The sequence below is a fragment of the Patagioenas fasciata genome, chromosome 7 (assembly GCF_037038585.1).
Source record: "Patagioenas fasciata isolate bPatFas1 chromosome 7, bPatFas1.hap1, whole genome shotgun sequence".
Classification (NCBI taxonomy): Eukaryota; Metazoa; Chordata; class Aves; order Columbiformes; family Columbidae; genus Patagioenas; species Patagioenas fasciata.
The window spans coordinates 18,449,681-18,461,513 of record NC_092526.1 but is presented as its reverse complement, the minus strand read 5'-3'; the positions used below and the strand labels follow the sequence as shown (position 1 = coordinate 18,461,513).

Here is an 11,833-nt window from a genome sequence, read left to right as displayed (position 1 = left end):
TTTTTCTGCTTTTCCCAATACACACACTTTTTTTGTTGTTGTTTCACAGCAATTTTTAAATTGTCCTATGTAATTTAAACACAATTTCCAAAACCAGTAACCTTTTACAGGGATAAATCAGAGCATTTCCAGTTGACAAAGTAATTTGTGAGGGACATACAAAGCACCTAAAAACACAAACTGCGAAAATCATTTTAGCTATAGCACCAGCACTCACTGCATAATGTTACAAGGAAAATTATTCAATTAGGTCTCTTATCAGACTTATAAAAATTCAGATTTATGGCAGTTGGGAGAAAAAAAAAAAAAAATCATTGTTCAACACATCTCCCTTGAGCACTACCTAGGAGAGGGGAGTGACGACCAGACAGTGAAAATTAAGAAGAACGTGTCCCACCTTACGCCTATTCTGCCAATCTGTCGTGGTTGTTCTTCTAGCTCCATAGGTTTACGTGATTTTTTTTCTTTTTCTTTTTTTTTTTTATCCCTGACAAGTAATACGAGACAGATTCTTGCCTTCTTAGGATCTTGCAATCTAGTTTAGACATAGCACGTCAAGTGGTGATGAAAGAAGGTTAGGGTGGGTTTGAAAAGATGAGGATTCCAACAGTAAACGATGCAGAGACATCACTTTGGTAATGTACACATGTTTTGCATGATTCATTGGACCAAAATGGCCAAAGGAACTTAAAAAGCTGTCAAAGGCATCTTTACCTCTGACCTACCTAGTCATCCATCTGCTTCCTCATACTGTCAATCAAAACCCTCCCATCCTTATCACTATTCTATTACACACATTTCCCACAATCATTTCTCCTCCAGCTCTTAAAAAATATCTTAGCAAACATTTCAATCAGTCATTAAAAACCTTGTTAAAATATGCAATGTGTCATCAAATATGCATAGTGTACTTGTGCAAAATCTGCAGAGTGTAAATCACTGTATTACATTTGATATAGTATTAATGTAAAACATTGTAGAAAGTATTACCAATAAGAACTTTGAATTACTCTCTATGGATCGCCTCTTTCAGAGCTTGATTTTGTGTTACATCAAATAAAGCAAATAAAAAAGGCAATTGAATAGCTTATTTTACACAATAGTTAAATTAAAAACATGCCTAGAATAATAATACAAATTATACTTCAAGCAAAATTCATGCAATTAGTAGCTGGTCTAACAAATTCATACAAGGGGTTCTGCTCCAGCTAAACTGAGCACACCCCAAGTACATTATCATTTACATACACTGGGTCAAAATCAGCAGGTACAATCCTAGGTGAATGCAAACATTTTAACGTGTCAGTAAACATTTGTTTAACAAATACACTGGTGCACCTCTAATAATAATAATAATCTAAAAATATATATAATAGCAATAAAGTGACCTACCGACAGGAAATAGCCTTTCTTACTTCTGCAGCCCCTATCTCTTCCATTCTCTCGCAGAAATAGTTATGGAATTGTAGCATCCTATCGAAATAGTTATGGACTAACATTAACCACTCACGCACAGGAAAGGATTTTGTTCAGACCTGTCACACGTTACGTATTTACTCCAGACCCGCTGGATTCTTCCCCACTAAATAAAATCTAGCGAAAGCCTTTTTGACCAGTGGTCTGTCCGAGGGGGCTGGTGGTCCCGCAGGAGTCCCCTGGCCCCGCAGCAGAGAGGCCAGAGGCAGCGGGCTCCCTGGGCGCTGGCCGCCCGGGCTCCCCGCCGGGGAACGCCGCTGCGGCAGGCTCTGTTCGCTCTGGCCTTTGGGGGGCAACGCAGCTGGACCGGCCGCGGCAGGAGGGCGGCAAGGGCGGCTTTTGCTGGCCGAACGGGGCAAGAGCTCCGAAAACATTTAATGTTTCAGACCCTTGTTCCCCCGGGTATGGGAAGCCCTGCGGTGGGCGCCGGGACAATCCCTCACCGCGCCGCTGAGGGGTCAGCCGTGGCCCGCGAGGGGCGGAGAGGCGTGGGCAATGCGTGGAGGTACGCAGGCGGCGCGGCGGCCTCCGCCGCTCGGTACGAGGCGCAGGGGAGGGCGCGCACGCCCCGCCGCCCCGGCTGCCCGTTCTCCCCTGAAGGGGCCTCTCCCACCTGTCGGCCTGGGTCGCCCCCCGCTTCCAGAGGACACTGCCCTCTGCAGCCCCGCTCCGGGCAGAGGGTCCCTCCACACGAGGGACGAGGGCGCCCGCGCAGCCAGAACCGCCGCCCCGGGGGCAGCACCGTGAGCCCGACGGCAGCCGCGGGGCGGGCGCCGCTTCCCTCTGCCCCGCGAGGCCGCCGCCACAGCTCCGCGGCTCGCGCTCCCCTCCGCGCCCCCTCGCGCACCCCGCGCGAGGCGCTGCCACCAGCGGAGGCGCTGGGCGCACAGGGGCCCCACTCAGGTAGAGTCCCGCACCTGGGCGGGGAAAGAAGGTGAGGGGGTGAAGGCAACTGAGCTGCTCAGCTCCCCCCGTCAGTACCACACAGGACAAAATCCCCGCAGCAGCTCCGCACCCGCACCTCCTCCACCGAAGAATCAAGAATAAAAGTTGCCATTTACCCCAAGCACCTGCGCAGCCCGACCCACGCAGGTGCCGTGGTTGACGCCTTTCTCACGGCCTATCGGTAGGTATGTTTTAAAGAGGGGGCAGCATCACTAGAAGGCCGGCAGGGGTGGTGCTGCGGCTGTGGGGCTTCCCTGCTGTTTCCCCGCTCCCGCGGCAACCCGCGCAACAGGGAAGGCTGCTCCTCCGAAAGGGCATCCGCCCAGGGCGCTCGGCTGTGCACCTTGCTGAACGCCGCGGGGACTCCGCCAGCGCAGCCCCCGGCCCCGGGGAAGCGAGGGGAGGCTGCGGGTGGCCAGCGCTGCGCCCCTCGGCTCTGCTCCGTCAGCGAAGGCGGGACCCCCACCACCGCCGGGCGCCTCTCCCGCCTGTAAAATGCTTTCAGGGTTTGTAAGTGTCGAAGACAGGGATAATTATAAACCTCTCAAGCCCCACGGGGTTTCATGTCCCTCTTTCTCCGACTGCAAACCTCTACGCTCGGCCCGGCGGTGTGTTCACTCTCCCCTGTGCTCACCTCCCCAGAAACTGGGCGACAGGGCCGGGTGCGGCAGGAGGGGGAGGCGGCAGGTCACCCGCTCCGGGAGACTCGCCCGGCAGCGGGGGGAGCTCCCGCCAGCCTTTCCCCTTGGCCTCACCTGATTTCCGCGAAGTGCGTTCCAACACGACGTTAATGTTTTGCCAGGTTTATTTTACTTTTTTATACACAGACGATACAAACGGGCAAAAACCGAAACATTTTTCAATGGAGCATGTACTGGTATAAATTATTCAGTTCCACAGACGTAACAGAACAAATATAAAAATCACAACATTCGATTTACAGAAGAGTCAAAAATATACACACGTTTATGACCCTGAATTTCTATTAGGAAACTTCCCCGTCGAGAGTAATCTAGACTGAATATTTAGCCTGATGCATATTTCAGTTTATAATTGGTTTTTTTTCCCATATAAAAATGCGTTAAGTGTATAGATTTGCTACTCAAAATTCGAAGACTTACTATTCTGCTTCGCCGAGGGGGAATACCTGGAGGGATATTAGTTCTCCTTCATTAATATAATAAGAGGTTTACAGGAAAGATCGCTCTTATTTTCGATGTGCATTTGATTCCCCAGGAAGTCAGATCTCGGTTAGCTACTTTATGAAAAAGTCAATTCCAAAACTAAATGCAGTAAAATATACAACTCACAATTCATCTTCACTGGACTACACTATGGTTACCAACAATTCAGTCGTCTATATCTTTTTTTTTTTTTTTTAGATTATTCATTACAAAGATTTACAGCAATATAAAGAAGAGGGGGAAACTGCAAAGAAATTTGAACAGAGTTTGTCAGCATATTTGGCACCTGCAGGGACCAGTAATGGATTTGGCACTTGGGGGCGGGGGAGGGAGGGAGGAATACCACAAAAATAATAATATTGCTGATGTCGAGCTATTCCTTTTAAAGAAAAATACAGAGGCAGTTAATTTTGCTTTTGGAAGGCGTCATGCTACTTTAATCGACTTTCCTACGAGACGTATTTCTGTTCTTTTGAAGGGAAAGCTCAGCTACTCCTTAGCTGTGTTAGCCCAGGGCACAGCGTAATTATTTCATGCGAAGAATTGCAGAGAAAGTGAGAAACCCATTACTCGCTGCTACAGCTATGGACCACTCTACATTTCCAGAGGCATTTAGGAAAAGTGTTTACCTGGGGAGGGGCAGGGGGGAGAGGGAGCAAAAGGGGCAGTGGGGTGTAAAGAAATTTAAACAGGATCTAACTTTTGTGACTGAACAATGAAAACAAAATAAATTCAAACAAATAAGAAAGAGAACCAAAGAAAAGTAATCGGTTACAATAAATTAAATACTATGTACAGGCATTTCACAGGCTCTTTTCCCCCACTATTACTGTTATCCCCTAGTATCCATCCGTGGTAAGAGGAAGGAAGCGCTGTATGGTTTGAGAGAGTCTAAGCATCCTACTTATCAGTGGGTTTCGGAGCGGCGGTGCCCCTCGCGCCCCCGGGGCGCTGCTGGGCCGGACGAGGAGCGGGGCGGGGGCGCGGCGGCAGGCGCAGCTCTGCCTCCCTGCCTGCCTGCCGGGCCGGGGATACGGATGGGGCAGCTAGGGGCGGGGGTCAGTGCGCTAACGCGGAGGAGTTATTGTGCAAAAGAACGGCGGGCCCGGGCGGGCCGCGCCTAGCTGTGCGAGTAGAAGCCATAGTAGCCGATGTCCTTGGCGCAGGTCTTTTCGCAGTCCCGCTGAGTGAGCACCTCGCTCTTGAGGGGCGAGGAGCTTTCGGACACCGGGGTGTCCGAGGGGGAGATCCGCCTCCTTTTGGCCTGCTCGTAAATCCCAGAATCGGTGGAGTCGATGGACTTAATGGACGACGGCGTCTCGATCCAGCTGGAGTCGGACAAATCTTTGGGCTTGGAGTCCTCGGCGCCCGGCAAGGGGGACCGCTCGGGGGCCAGGCTCTCCGCCTCCTCCCCGAGGTAGGGGTTGCCGGCGGCCATGCGCGCCGCCGCCGCGCTGTTGGGCCAGCAGGAGAGCACGGAGCCCGACTTGCTGCAGTACTGCGGGGGGCTGCGGGCCCCCCAGCCCGAGGGGTCGGCGTAGTAGCCCAGAGGCCGCCCGGCGCAGCCAGCCGCCTGCAGAGGCAGCGCCTTGACGCCGGCGGCCGCGTAGGAAAGCAGCGTGGCCGCGTTGCCGGCGAAGTCGGTGGCGGTGTCGTAGGCGGAGGCGGCGAAGTCGAGGCGGTTGTTGGCGGGGGCGACGAACCAGCGCTGCGGCGAGGGGGCCCCCGGGTCCTCGGCTTGCTGTGGGGAGAGCAGCCCGTTGGTGTGGGGCACGCTGCGGTCGGCGCCGGGCCCCGGGCCGGCTCCTCCCCCGGGGTGGAAGCGGGACTTGGCGTAGTTACTCACGAACTGGTCCTGGAGGAAGGAGCCGGCCATGGCGTAGCGGGCCCCGGGCACAATCTGCGAGCGGGGCGAGTCGTTGGGGGAAGGCGTCAGCCGGTCCATGTCGCAGCCCGTGTAGATCCTGCCCAAGAGAAAGAGAGAAAGCTGGGTGTCCGCTGCGGCCTCTTCGGCGCGGCACCCGGCCGGCCACAGCCCTTGGAAGAGACAGGACAGTGGGACCGCTCCTGCCCTGCCTGGGGGGCCGCGCTCCCTTTCCGGTCTCGGCCTCCCGCGCCAGGAGGGCTGAGGGCCTTAACAGGGGAAAGGGAGGATGGGGTGAGACATGGAGAGCAAATTTTTCGGAACCGCTGTGCTGATCATTGACAGGGCCAAGATTTCTTGCTCCCGTCCGAGCCCGGCATCTCAACGGCGTGAAATCCGTGGGATGACACATCGACCGGTCCCGCCATATGCGCAACAGGCAGCCCGGTCATTTGTCGCGAACAGCATGAATGGCAGACTACGGAATTGTATCGGCTGTTTAACACTTATTATTGGGAGTCACAGACAAACCATCAACATTTTACCGAGTTTAAATTAAGCTAATCTTTAAACACCTACTGTAGGAAATGTAAAACCAGACACATCCAGTGTTCCCTGCGTGGCCTATATATAATTCTCTCATGCTGGGCTGCAATTTGCGATTATAAAAACTTTAATGAATGAATAACTACTATATGTATTTAATTCAGGCTAAAACTGTGCTTTAATTAACCCTCCACGCCTCCTGGAATTTCTTATCCAAAATAAACTTGGCCCTTAAACAAATTCAACGTGCTAGACAACATTGAAGCTTCCCCCTCCCCCCCGTCTCCTTCCAAGTGACGCCCTATAAAGTTTTTTTCCTATTAAAAAGAGAACAAGCACTAGTGGCTGGGGCAAAGGCCACGCAGTCTTTCTAAAGGCCGCGCATCTTCCTCGCAGAGCTTCCAGAAGCGCGGGTAACCACTGCAGCCGCCCTTTGGGAAACCGGCGACCTCCGTTCCTCCCGTTTGGGCCCGGCTCTCCTACCACAGCCACCGCGACCCGCGCACGACAGGGAGAGCGGCCACACCACTGGCCTGTTTCGCGAAGGCAGCCGCTGCTCGGCTCCGGGCTGCCTCGCACTAGTTCAAGCCTCGGCGTCGTTTCCACCCTTGGTCTGAAATCCTGCCGCTGAGGGATTCTGAACCTCTGTCAGAGCTGAGGGAGGCTTAAGCAGGTGCTGAAGCTACGCACGGGCTTAGGCGCCCTAAGTGACTCCGCTCCTTGTCTGTCTGTAGAGAGGAAAAAACTTTCCCCTCTGAAAGCCGGACCCGCGTCCCGCAGACCCGGAGCTTGCAGGAGGCAGGTGAGCTCCAAGGCCGCCCGCCTCACCCGGGGCATGTGGGCCGCCCTGCGCCCGCCACCTCCCTCTGGTCCGGTCCGGGCTGGGCAGGGGGATGCCGGGCGGGCCGTTACCCTGGCCGGGGGAAGCCGTTGCCGTCAGCGCCTGGCGGGACAGGATGTCCCCATTTGACTCCCGAGGGCCGAGAAAAGCGGCGGGCACGGGGGAACACACGGGTTGGCGCCCCCCGGGATGGCACCAGCCGCAGCTCTCGCAGGGAGCACGGCAGGATGGGTCAAACTGCTGTGCCTGAGAACAGGTGGACTCGAGGCGAAGGGACAGAGGCAGCACGGGGACAAACCGCAATTAAAACTTCGGAGGCTTTAGCTCCACCCCGGAGAAAGAGGAAAAATATTCCAACCCCAGAGAAGAACAAAACGAGACGAAGAATTTTTCCTCCGGAGACTGGCTCTGCGGAGCCCGGGATTATTCAAAGCCGGCGAGTTGCTCGGGTGCTTCTTTGGGAGCCCTTGCGCGCAAGTAAAACGGGAACTTGGAAAGGGGCGCAAAGATACGTGCCAGGAAAAAACACCAACAAAACCACCGCAAGTGCCAAAGCAAGGTGTGGGCTCAGCTGTGGACAGCGCGGCCCCCGGGCGCGGAAGAGGCGCAGGCTGCGCAGGGACACTGTGCAGGATCACTGCAGGGACAGCCCCTCCGCACCCGCGGCGCTGCCGGGGGAGCTTAAGGGTGCCTCACCCCACGGGACTCTGGAAGAGCCTGGCGTCACACATTTCGGTGTGAAATAAAGCCAACCCGCGTCCCAAAGCTTCCCCCAATGACATGTGTGTGCAGACGGCAGAAGGTTAATAAAAATCCGGTTTACTTACGTGTCATAATTGTCTCGGAAGCCTTTTGCGAAAGGGTTGTGGTCTATTTTCAGCTGTGTGATCTAGAGAAAGAAAGGATCAGAGCGCACGTTGTGAAAGCCTGAAAAATAAACCCTACTGCAACCAACACATTTTTTTAAAGGATCAAGCTTTACTCTAGTCGAATTGCCATTTAAAATGTGAAAAATAAAGCTTTGGCATGCTTACAGATATCACAGTCTAATATTTAGATTTATTTTCTTGTAAAAAGTACGATAAAAAAGAATATTTAACACCGTGTTTGGAGACGTGTCAGTATTCCTACTGCATGGGTATGAATATTTTTAAATTCAAAAATTAGGCAAAACATACCGCAGAACCGTAGCTAAGAGTTTACATTTGCATCGAGCAAAATAATTAAAGCAAGAATGTGGACTGAACATATGTCATTTGAAAAAGGGGGCACCAGTCTGTAGCAAAGCCAGACCACTCCGAAACGTAGCCAGGCGTTAACGAGCTTTTAATTTGAGGAAGTTGCTCCGTCACCCCCGGCGCAATCAATGAGGTTGTTAATTGATCTTTGCAGACTTAAAGCTTACGCTAACAGCTTAACAGCTAACTGAGCTGTTTCCGACTGGAACATAAGCGCCGCGGATGAACGCCCGGCTGCGGCCGGAGCGGCAGGGCCGTTGGCGGGGGTTCCACCTGGCCCGGCGGGGAGGGCAGCGCGGCGGCGAACGCGGGGCTCTCGGGGCAAACGCAGAGCACACTCAGGGCTCAGAATTCAGCAGCCTCGGCCCGGGCAGAGGTAGAGAAATAAGAAGCCTCATTCCCTGGCGCCGGAGAAAGGAGGCGGGAAGGGAGGGCAGGGGCCGGGCCGGGCCGGGGAAGCCACAGCGGGGTGCCCTGCAGGGAGCGCGGGCGACGGCGAACGAGATAAACCAGGGAGCTCTTTACATCGGTGTTTTGGTAGGCGGTGACTGCTATGAACTGGGTCTCGGGGAAGGTGAAGGTCTGCACTCTGCCCGGCTGGTTGGTGTCCTCCGTCCCGTCTTCGTTCACCTCCACAACATGCAAGCGGGGCTGGTACTTGTGGAGGGACTGCAAAACCACCATCTGTCAGGCAGAGGAAAAGGAGGGAGGGGGCCGCGGGAAGAGGAGAAAATTAGAGCGAGAAGGACGGGGAAGAGCGATGCCCGCGGGCAGCGAGACATGGCGCGCCTCCCCGGGACCCCGCCGCCACCTCCCCAGGACGTCTAACAGGCTCTTCCGGCCACACTGGGCAGCGGTGCGAGCCTCGGCAATATGCTCGGGATCGACGAGGCCCACGGTAAAATAAACGGGAGGGTTTTCCCCCACCACCGCTTTCTTATATTCACCTAACGACACGGTCTGAAAAAATATTTCCGGTTGGAAATATCAAGATTTTGTCTGTAGCAGGAAAAGTCTGAAAGCGCGACTGCGTTTCTCCAACTGACCTGCCCGTTGTTGTTTGATGCTCCTTTATTGTTTGTAAGTTTTAGTTTCCCAAAGGAGATTTCCTGGCGCATCCAGTGGGCTCCCGTGTTGGGGGAGTCGGGGTGCATATATACCCGGTTTCCTAAGCAAAACAACAAAAAAACCCACAACCACATCACAGTTCTCGCATACACCCCGGTTCTGCCATTGCAGCAGCACACGACATGAAAGGAACCCTTTAAAAAGTTACCCGTATTTTACTGCCGAAACTACCTTCATTTTAACCGAGGATTAAAACAGCGTTTTCTGAACATCCTCTCCGCTTTTTTTTTTTTGAGCATCATTGGCCCATTCTAGTTTAAGAAGTCGCCAGAGCCAGTCTACAAAAGCTTTAATTAATCATTCTCACCTACATATGTGTCAGGAAAAGTGTTAATTGGAGTAACTTGCCTTGTACATTGGTGTCCGCCTTGCCGCAAGGAACCCACTTGCCTCCCTGAAATCTCCAGTGGTTGGGATCCGCCAAAATTACATCCACAAAAATATTGTAGTGAGCCGTGGGGTCGAGACCAGAAATATTAAAACTTAGGAAAGGGAACATGCGCCTATAAAAAAAGAAGAAAAAAAGAAAAAAAAAAAAGTAGGAAGGAAAGCAAGCCACAGGCAGCGAGAGGCATACGCGGAGGAACCAGCCCGTTGTGCTTTATCCTCACGGCTCCCGGTAGCGACTGGGAAATAAAAATCAAAAGAAACTCCGTCCCCGAAGCGTCGAGCTTTCCGCGGGGAAGGGATGCGGACAGCGGGCGCGGGGATGTGCGGGGAGGCAGGAGCGCTGCCCCGGTGGGGATCGGCACGGCGCGGGCAGGCACCGGCGCAGCGGCCCCGGCGGCGGGCGGGCGGCTCCCCCGGGGTGGCGGAGGCTCCGGGCGGCTCCGCCGGCGGCTCAGCCCCAGCGAGGGTCCGCGCGGTGGCTTACCTCCCCTGCTTCGTGATGATCATCTCCGTCTGGTGCCGGTGAAATTTCAGCCAGAGTGGCCTGTTGCACAGGTAGACCTGAGCCTTGCCGGGAACGAGCCCCGGCTGGGTGGAGGAGAACTGGTAGAAAGGTGCCCCTTGGTAGGAATGGCCATACTGCTGGGGGTAAGGGTAGCCCGCGGTGGGGTAGCCTTGTGGAGAAGAGTTGGACAGGAGGCTGTTATAAGCTCCGTTGGTGATCACAGGATGGTGAGCCATGTAGCGGCTGGGGCTGGCGATGGAGAAGGCTGGATGAGCAGGTCCATGCTGGCTGGGGTACGGGAACATGGTACTAGGAGCAGAAGCAGCAGACTGGGGCTGGCTGGACTGAGAGAGCAGATAGCGATCTGCAGCAGATCCATCGAAACTGTGACGAAGCTCAGAGACCCCGTCCAAGACGGGAGAGAGTTTATTTCTCTGGACGTCCCCTGGTGTGTCCTTGGAGTCAGGAAAATTGTCTGTATCTGACTGATTCGTCATCCCCCTGGTAATTTTTTTCAAAGGTGAACTTCTCTCCAGGTTGTCAGTGGTCGAGATAATGGGATGATCATGCAAGGCAAGCTCAGATCCGCCTGCATGTGGGTAACTGCTGCTCACATTGAGAAATTTCTTGGAGAGCATGATAGAGGGAGAAAGACAATGCTCCAGCTGCATAGCTCTAGCACCACAGTAATAACCCTTCAGTCCCTGGATCTGAAAGGGCTCCTTCGTATCAGAGGCTAGACATCCTGGGACCCTCACTAGACAGAAAGCACTTCATCCACCAAATGCTTCCCAAACGTTTGATTTACTTTTTTTTTTTTTTTTTCTTTCCTCCCCTTCCCTGGGAGAAGAGATTGGCCAATTGACACTATGCAGCAATCAGGAAAGACTCACTTTTGATCTTGCTGCTTGTGGAGAGGATGAAACGGCTTCTGCCATTGGTTAACCGCTGACAGTAATTTAATTAGATAGACATTAATTAGGATAATCACCTGGCTCCTGGTCGCGACGATCATGGCAAATTGAAGGAGATGATTTTATTGTGAGATAGAAGGGGGAGGGGAAGGGAAGAGTGTGTTCGCTGTAAGAGCTCATTATTATATGACCTTTCCAGCGATTGTTTGTTTTTTTTTTTTTTACTATGGCTGGGAAACGAATCAAAACCCCTGCGATTCCCCAAATTTGCACGCGTGTGCCCCGGTTTTGTGTGTCAGGGAGGAGACCGTGTGCTGGGGGCCCCGGGGACGGGCGGCGAGGGGCAGCGCTGGGCTGAGCGCCTGCTGCCCCGGGCTCACCTCTGCGACGAGCGTCCCCTTGTGCAGCGCGCAGGCCCTCGCCCCAGGTCCCGTGAGCGACCCCCCTTCCCACTCGGGCCTGCTTCGCGGGGGAAAATACACTCTCCGTCTCCCTGACAGCGGCCGCGTATCATTTCTTTTAAGTTCTGAAATAATCATAAGCCGCGCAGCCCATGTGCCCTAATGTATTTGCCGCGATGTTTACGGGTTCTTTAGTAAATAAATATTTTATCTGGGAGCCGTAGTGCAGGAGATTATCAGCAGAACAGCGTGGAAGGCATCCATCCACCCAGCCGGCTCTGGATTACTTTCCACCCGATGCCTGCTTTCCCTCAGTGACTCAGTCCCCCCGGCAGCGCCAGTAGGGGAGAGAGCTTTTGTGACAGATTTGTCATGAGCCGCGGCTCGGGCGGCAGGTTTCG

At 53.7% G+C, this 11,833-nt stretch overlaps 1 protein-coding gene across 2 annotated transcripts; it reads right to left on the bottom strand.

Annotated features, from left to right (window-relative positions):
• Positions 1-3,208: 3,208 nt before the first annotated feature.
• On the bottom strand, positions 3,209-11,104 carry TBR1 (T-box brain transcription factor 1). 2 transcript variants are annotated; one of them, XM_065841389.2, is made up of 7 exons: positions 10,097-11,104; positions 9,571-9,725; positions 9,141-9,262; positions 8,620-8,778; positions 7,684-7,745; positions 5,452-5,569; positions 3,209-5,346 (listed from the first exon to the last, which is right to left on the bottom strand). In XM_065841389.2, the coding sequence occupies exons 1-7, from the start codon at positions 10,786-10,788 to the stop codon at positions 4,726-4,728; spliced, it is 1,929 nt and encodes a 642-aa protein (XP_065697461.1). In that variant the 5' UTR covers positions 10,789-11,104; the 3' UTR covers positions 3,209-4,725. The 2 variants fall into 2 exon arrangements, with proteins under 2 accessions (XP_065697461.1, XP_065697460.1); XM_065841388.2 differs by having other exon boundaries at positions 3,209-5,569.
• Positions 11,105-11,833: the final 729 nt, after the last annotated feature.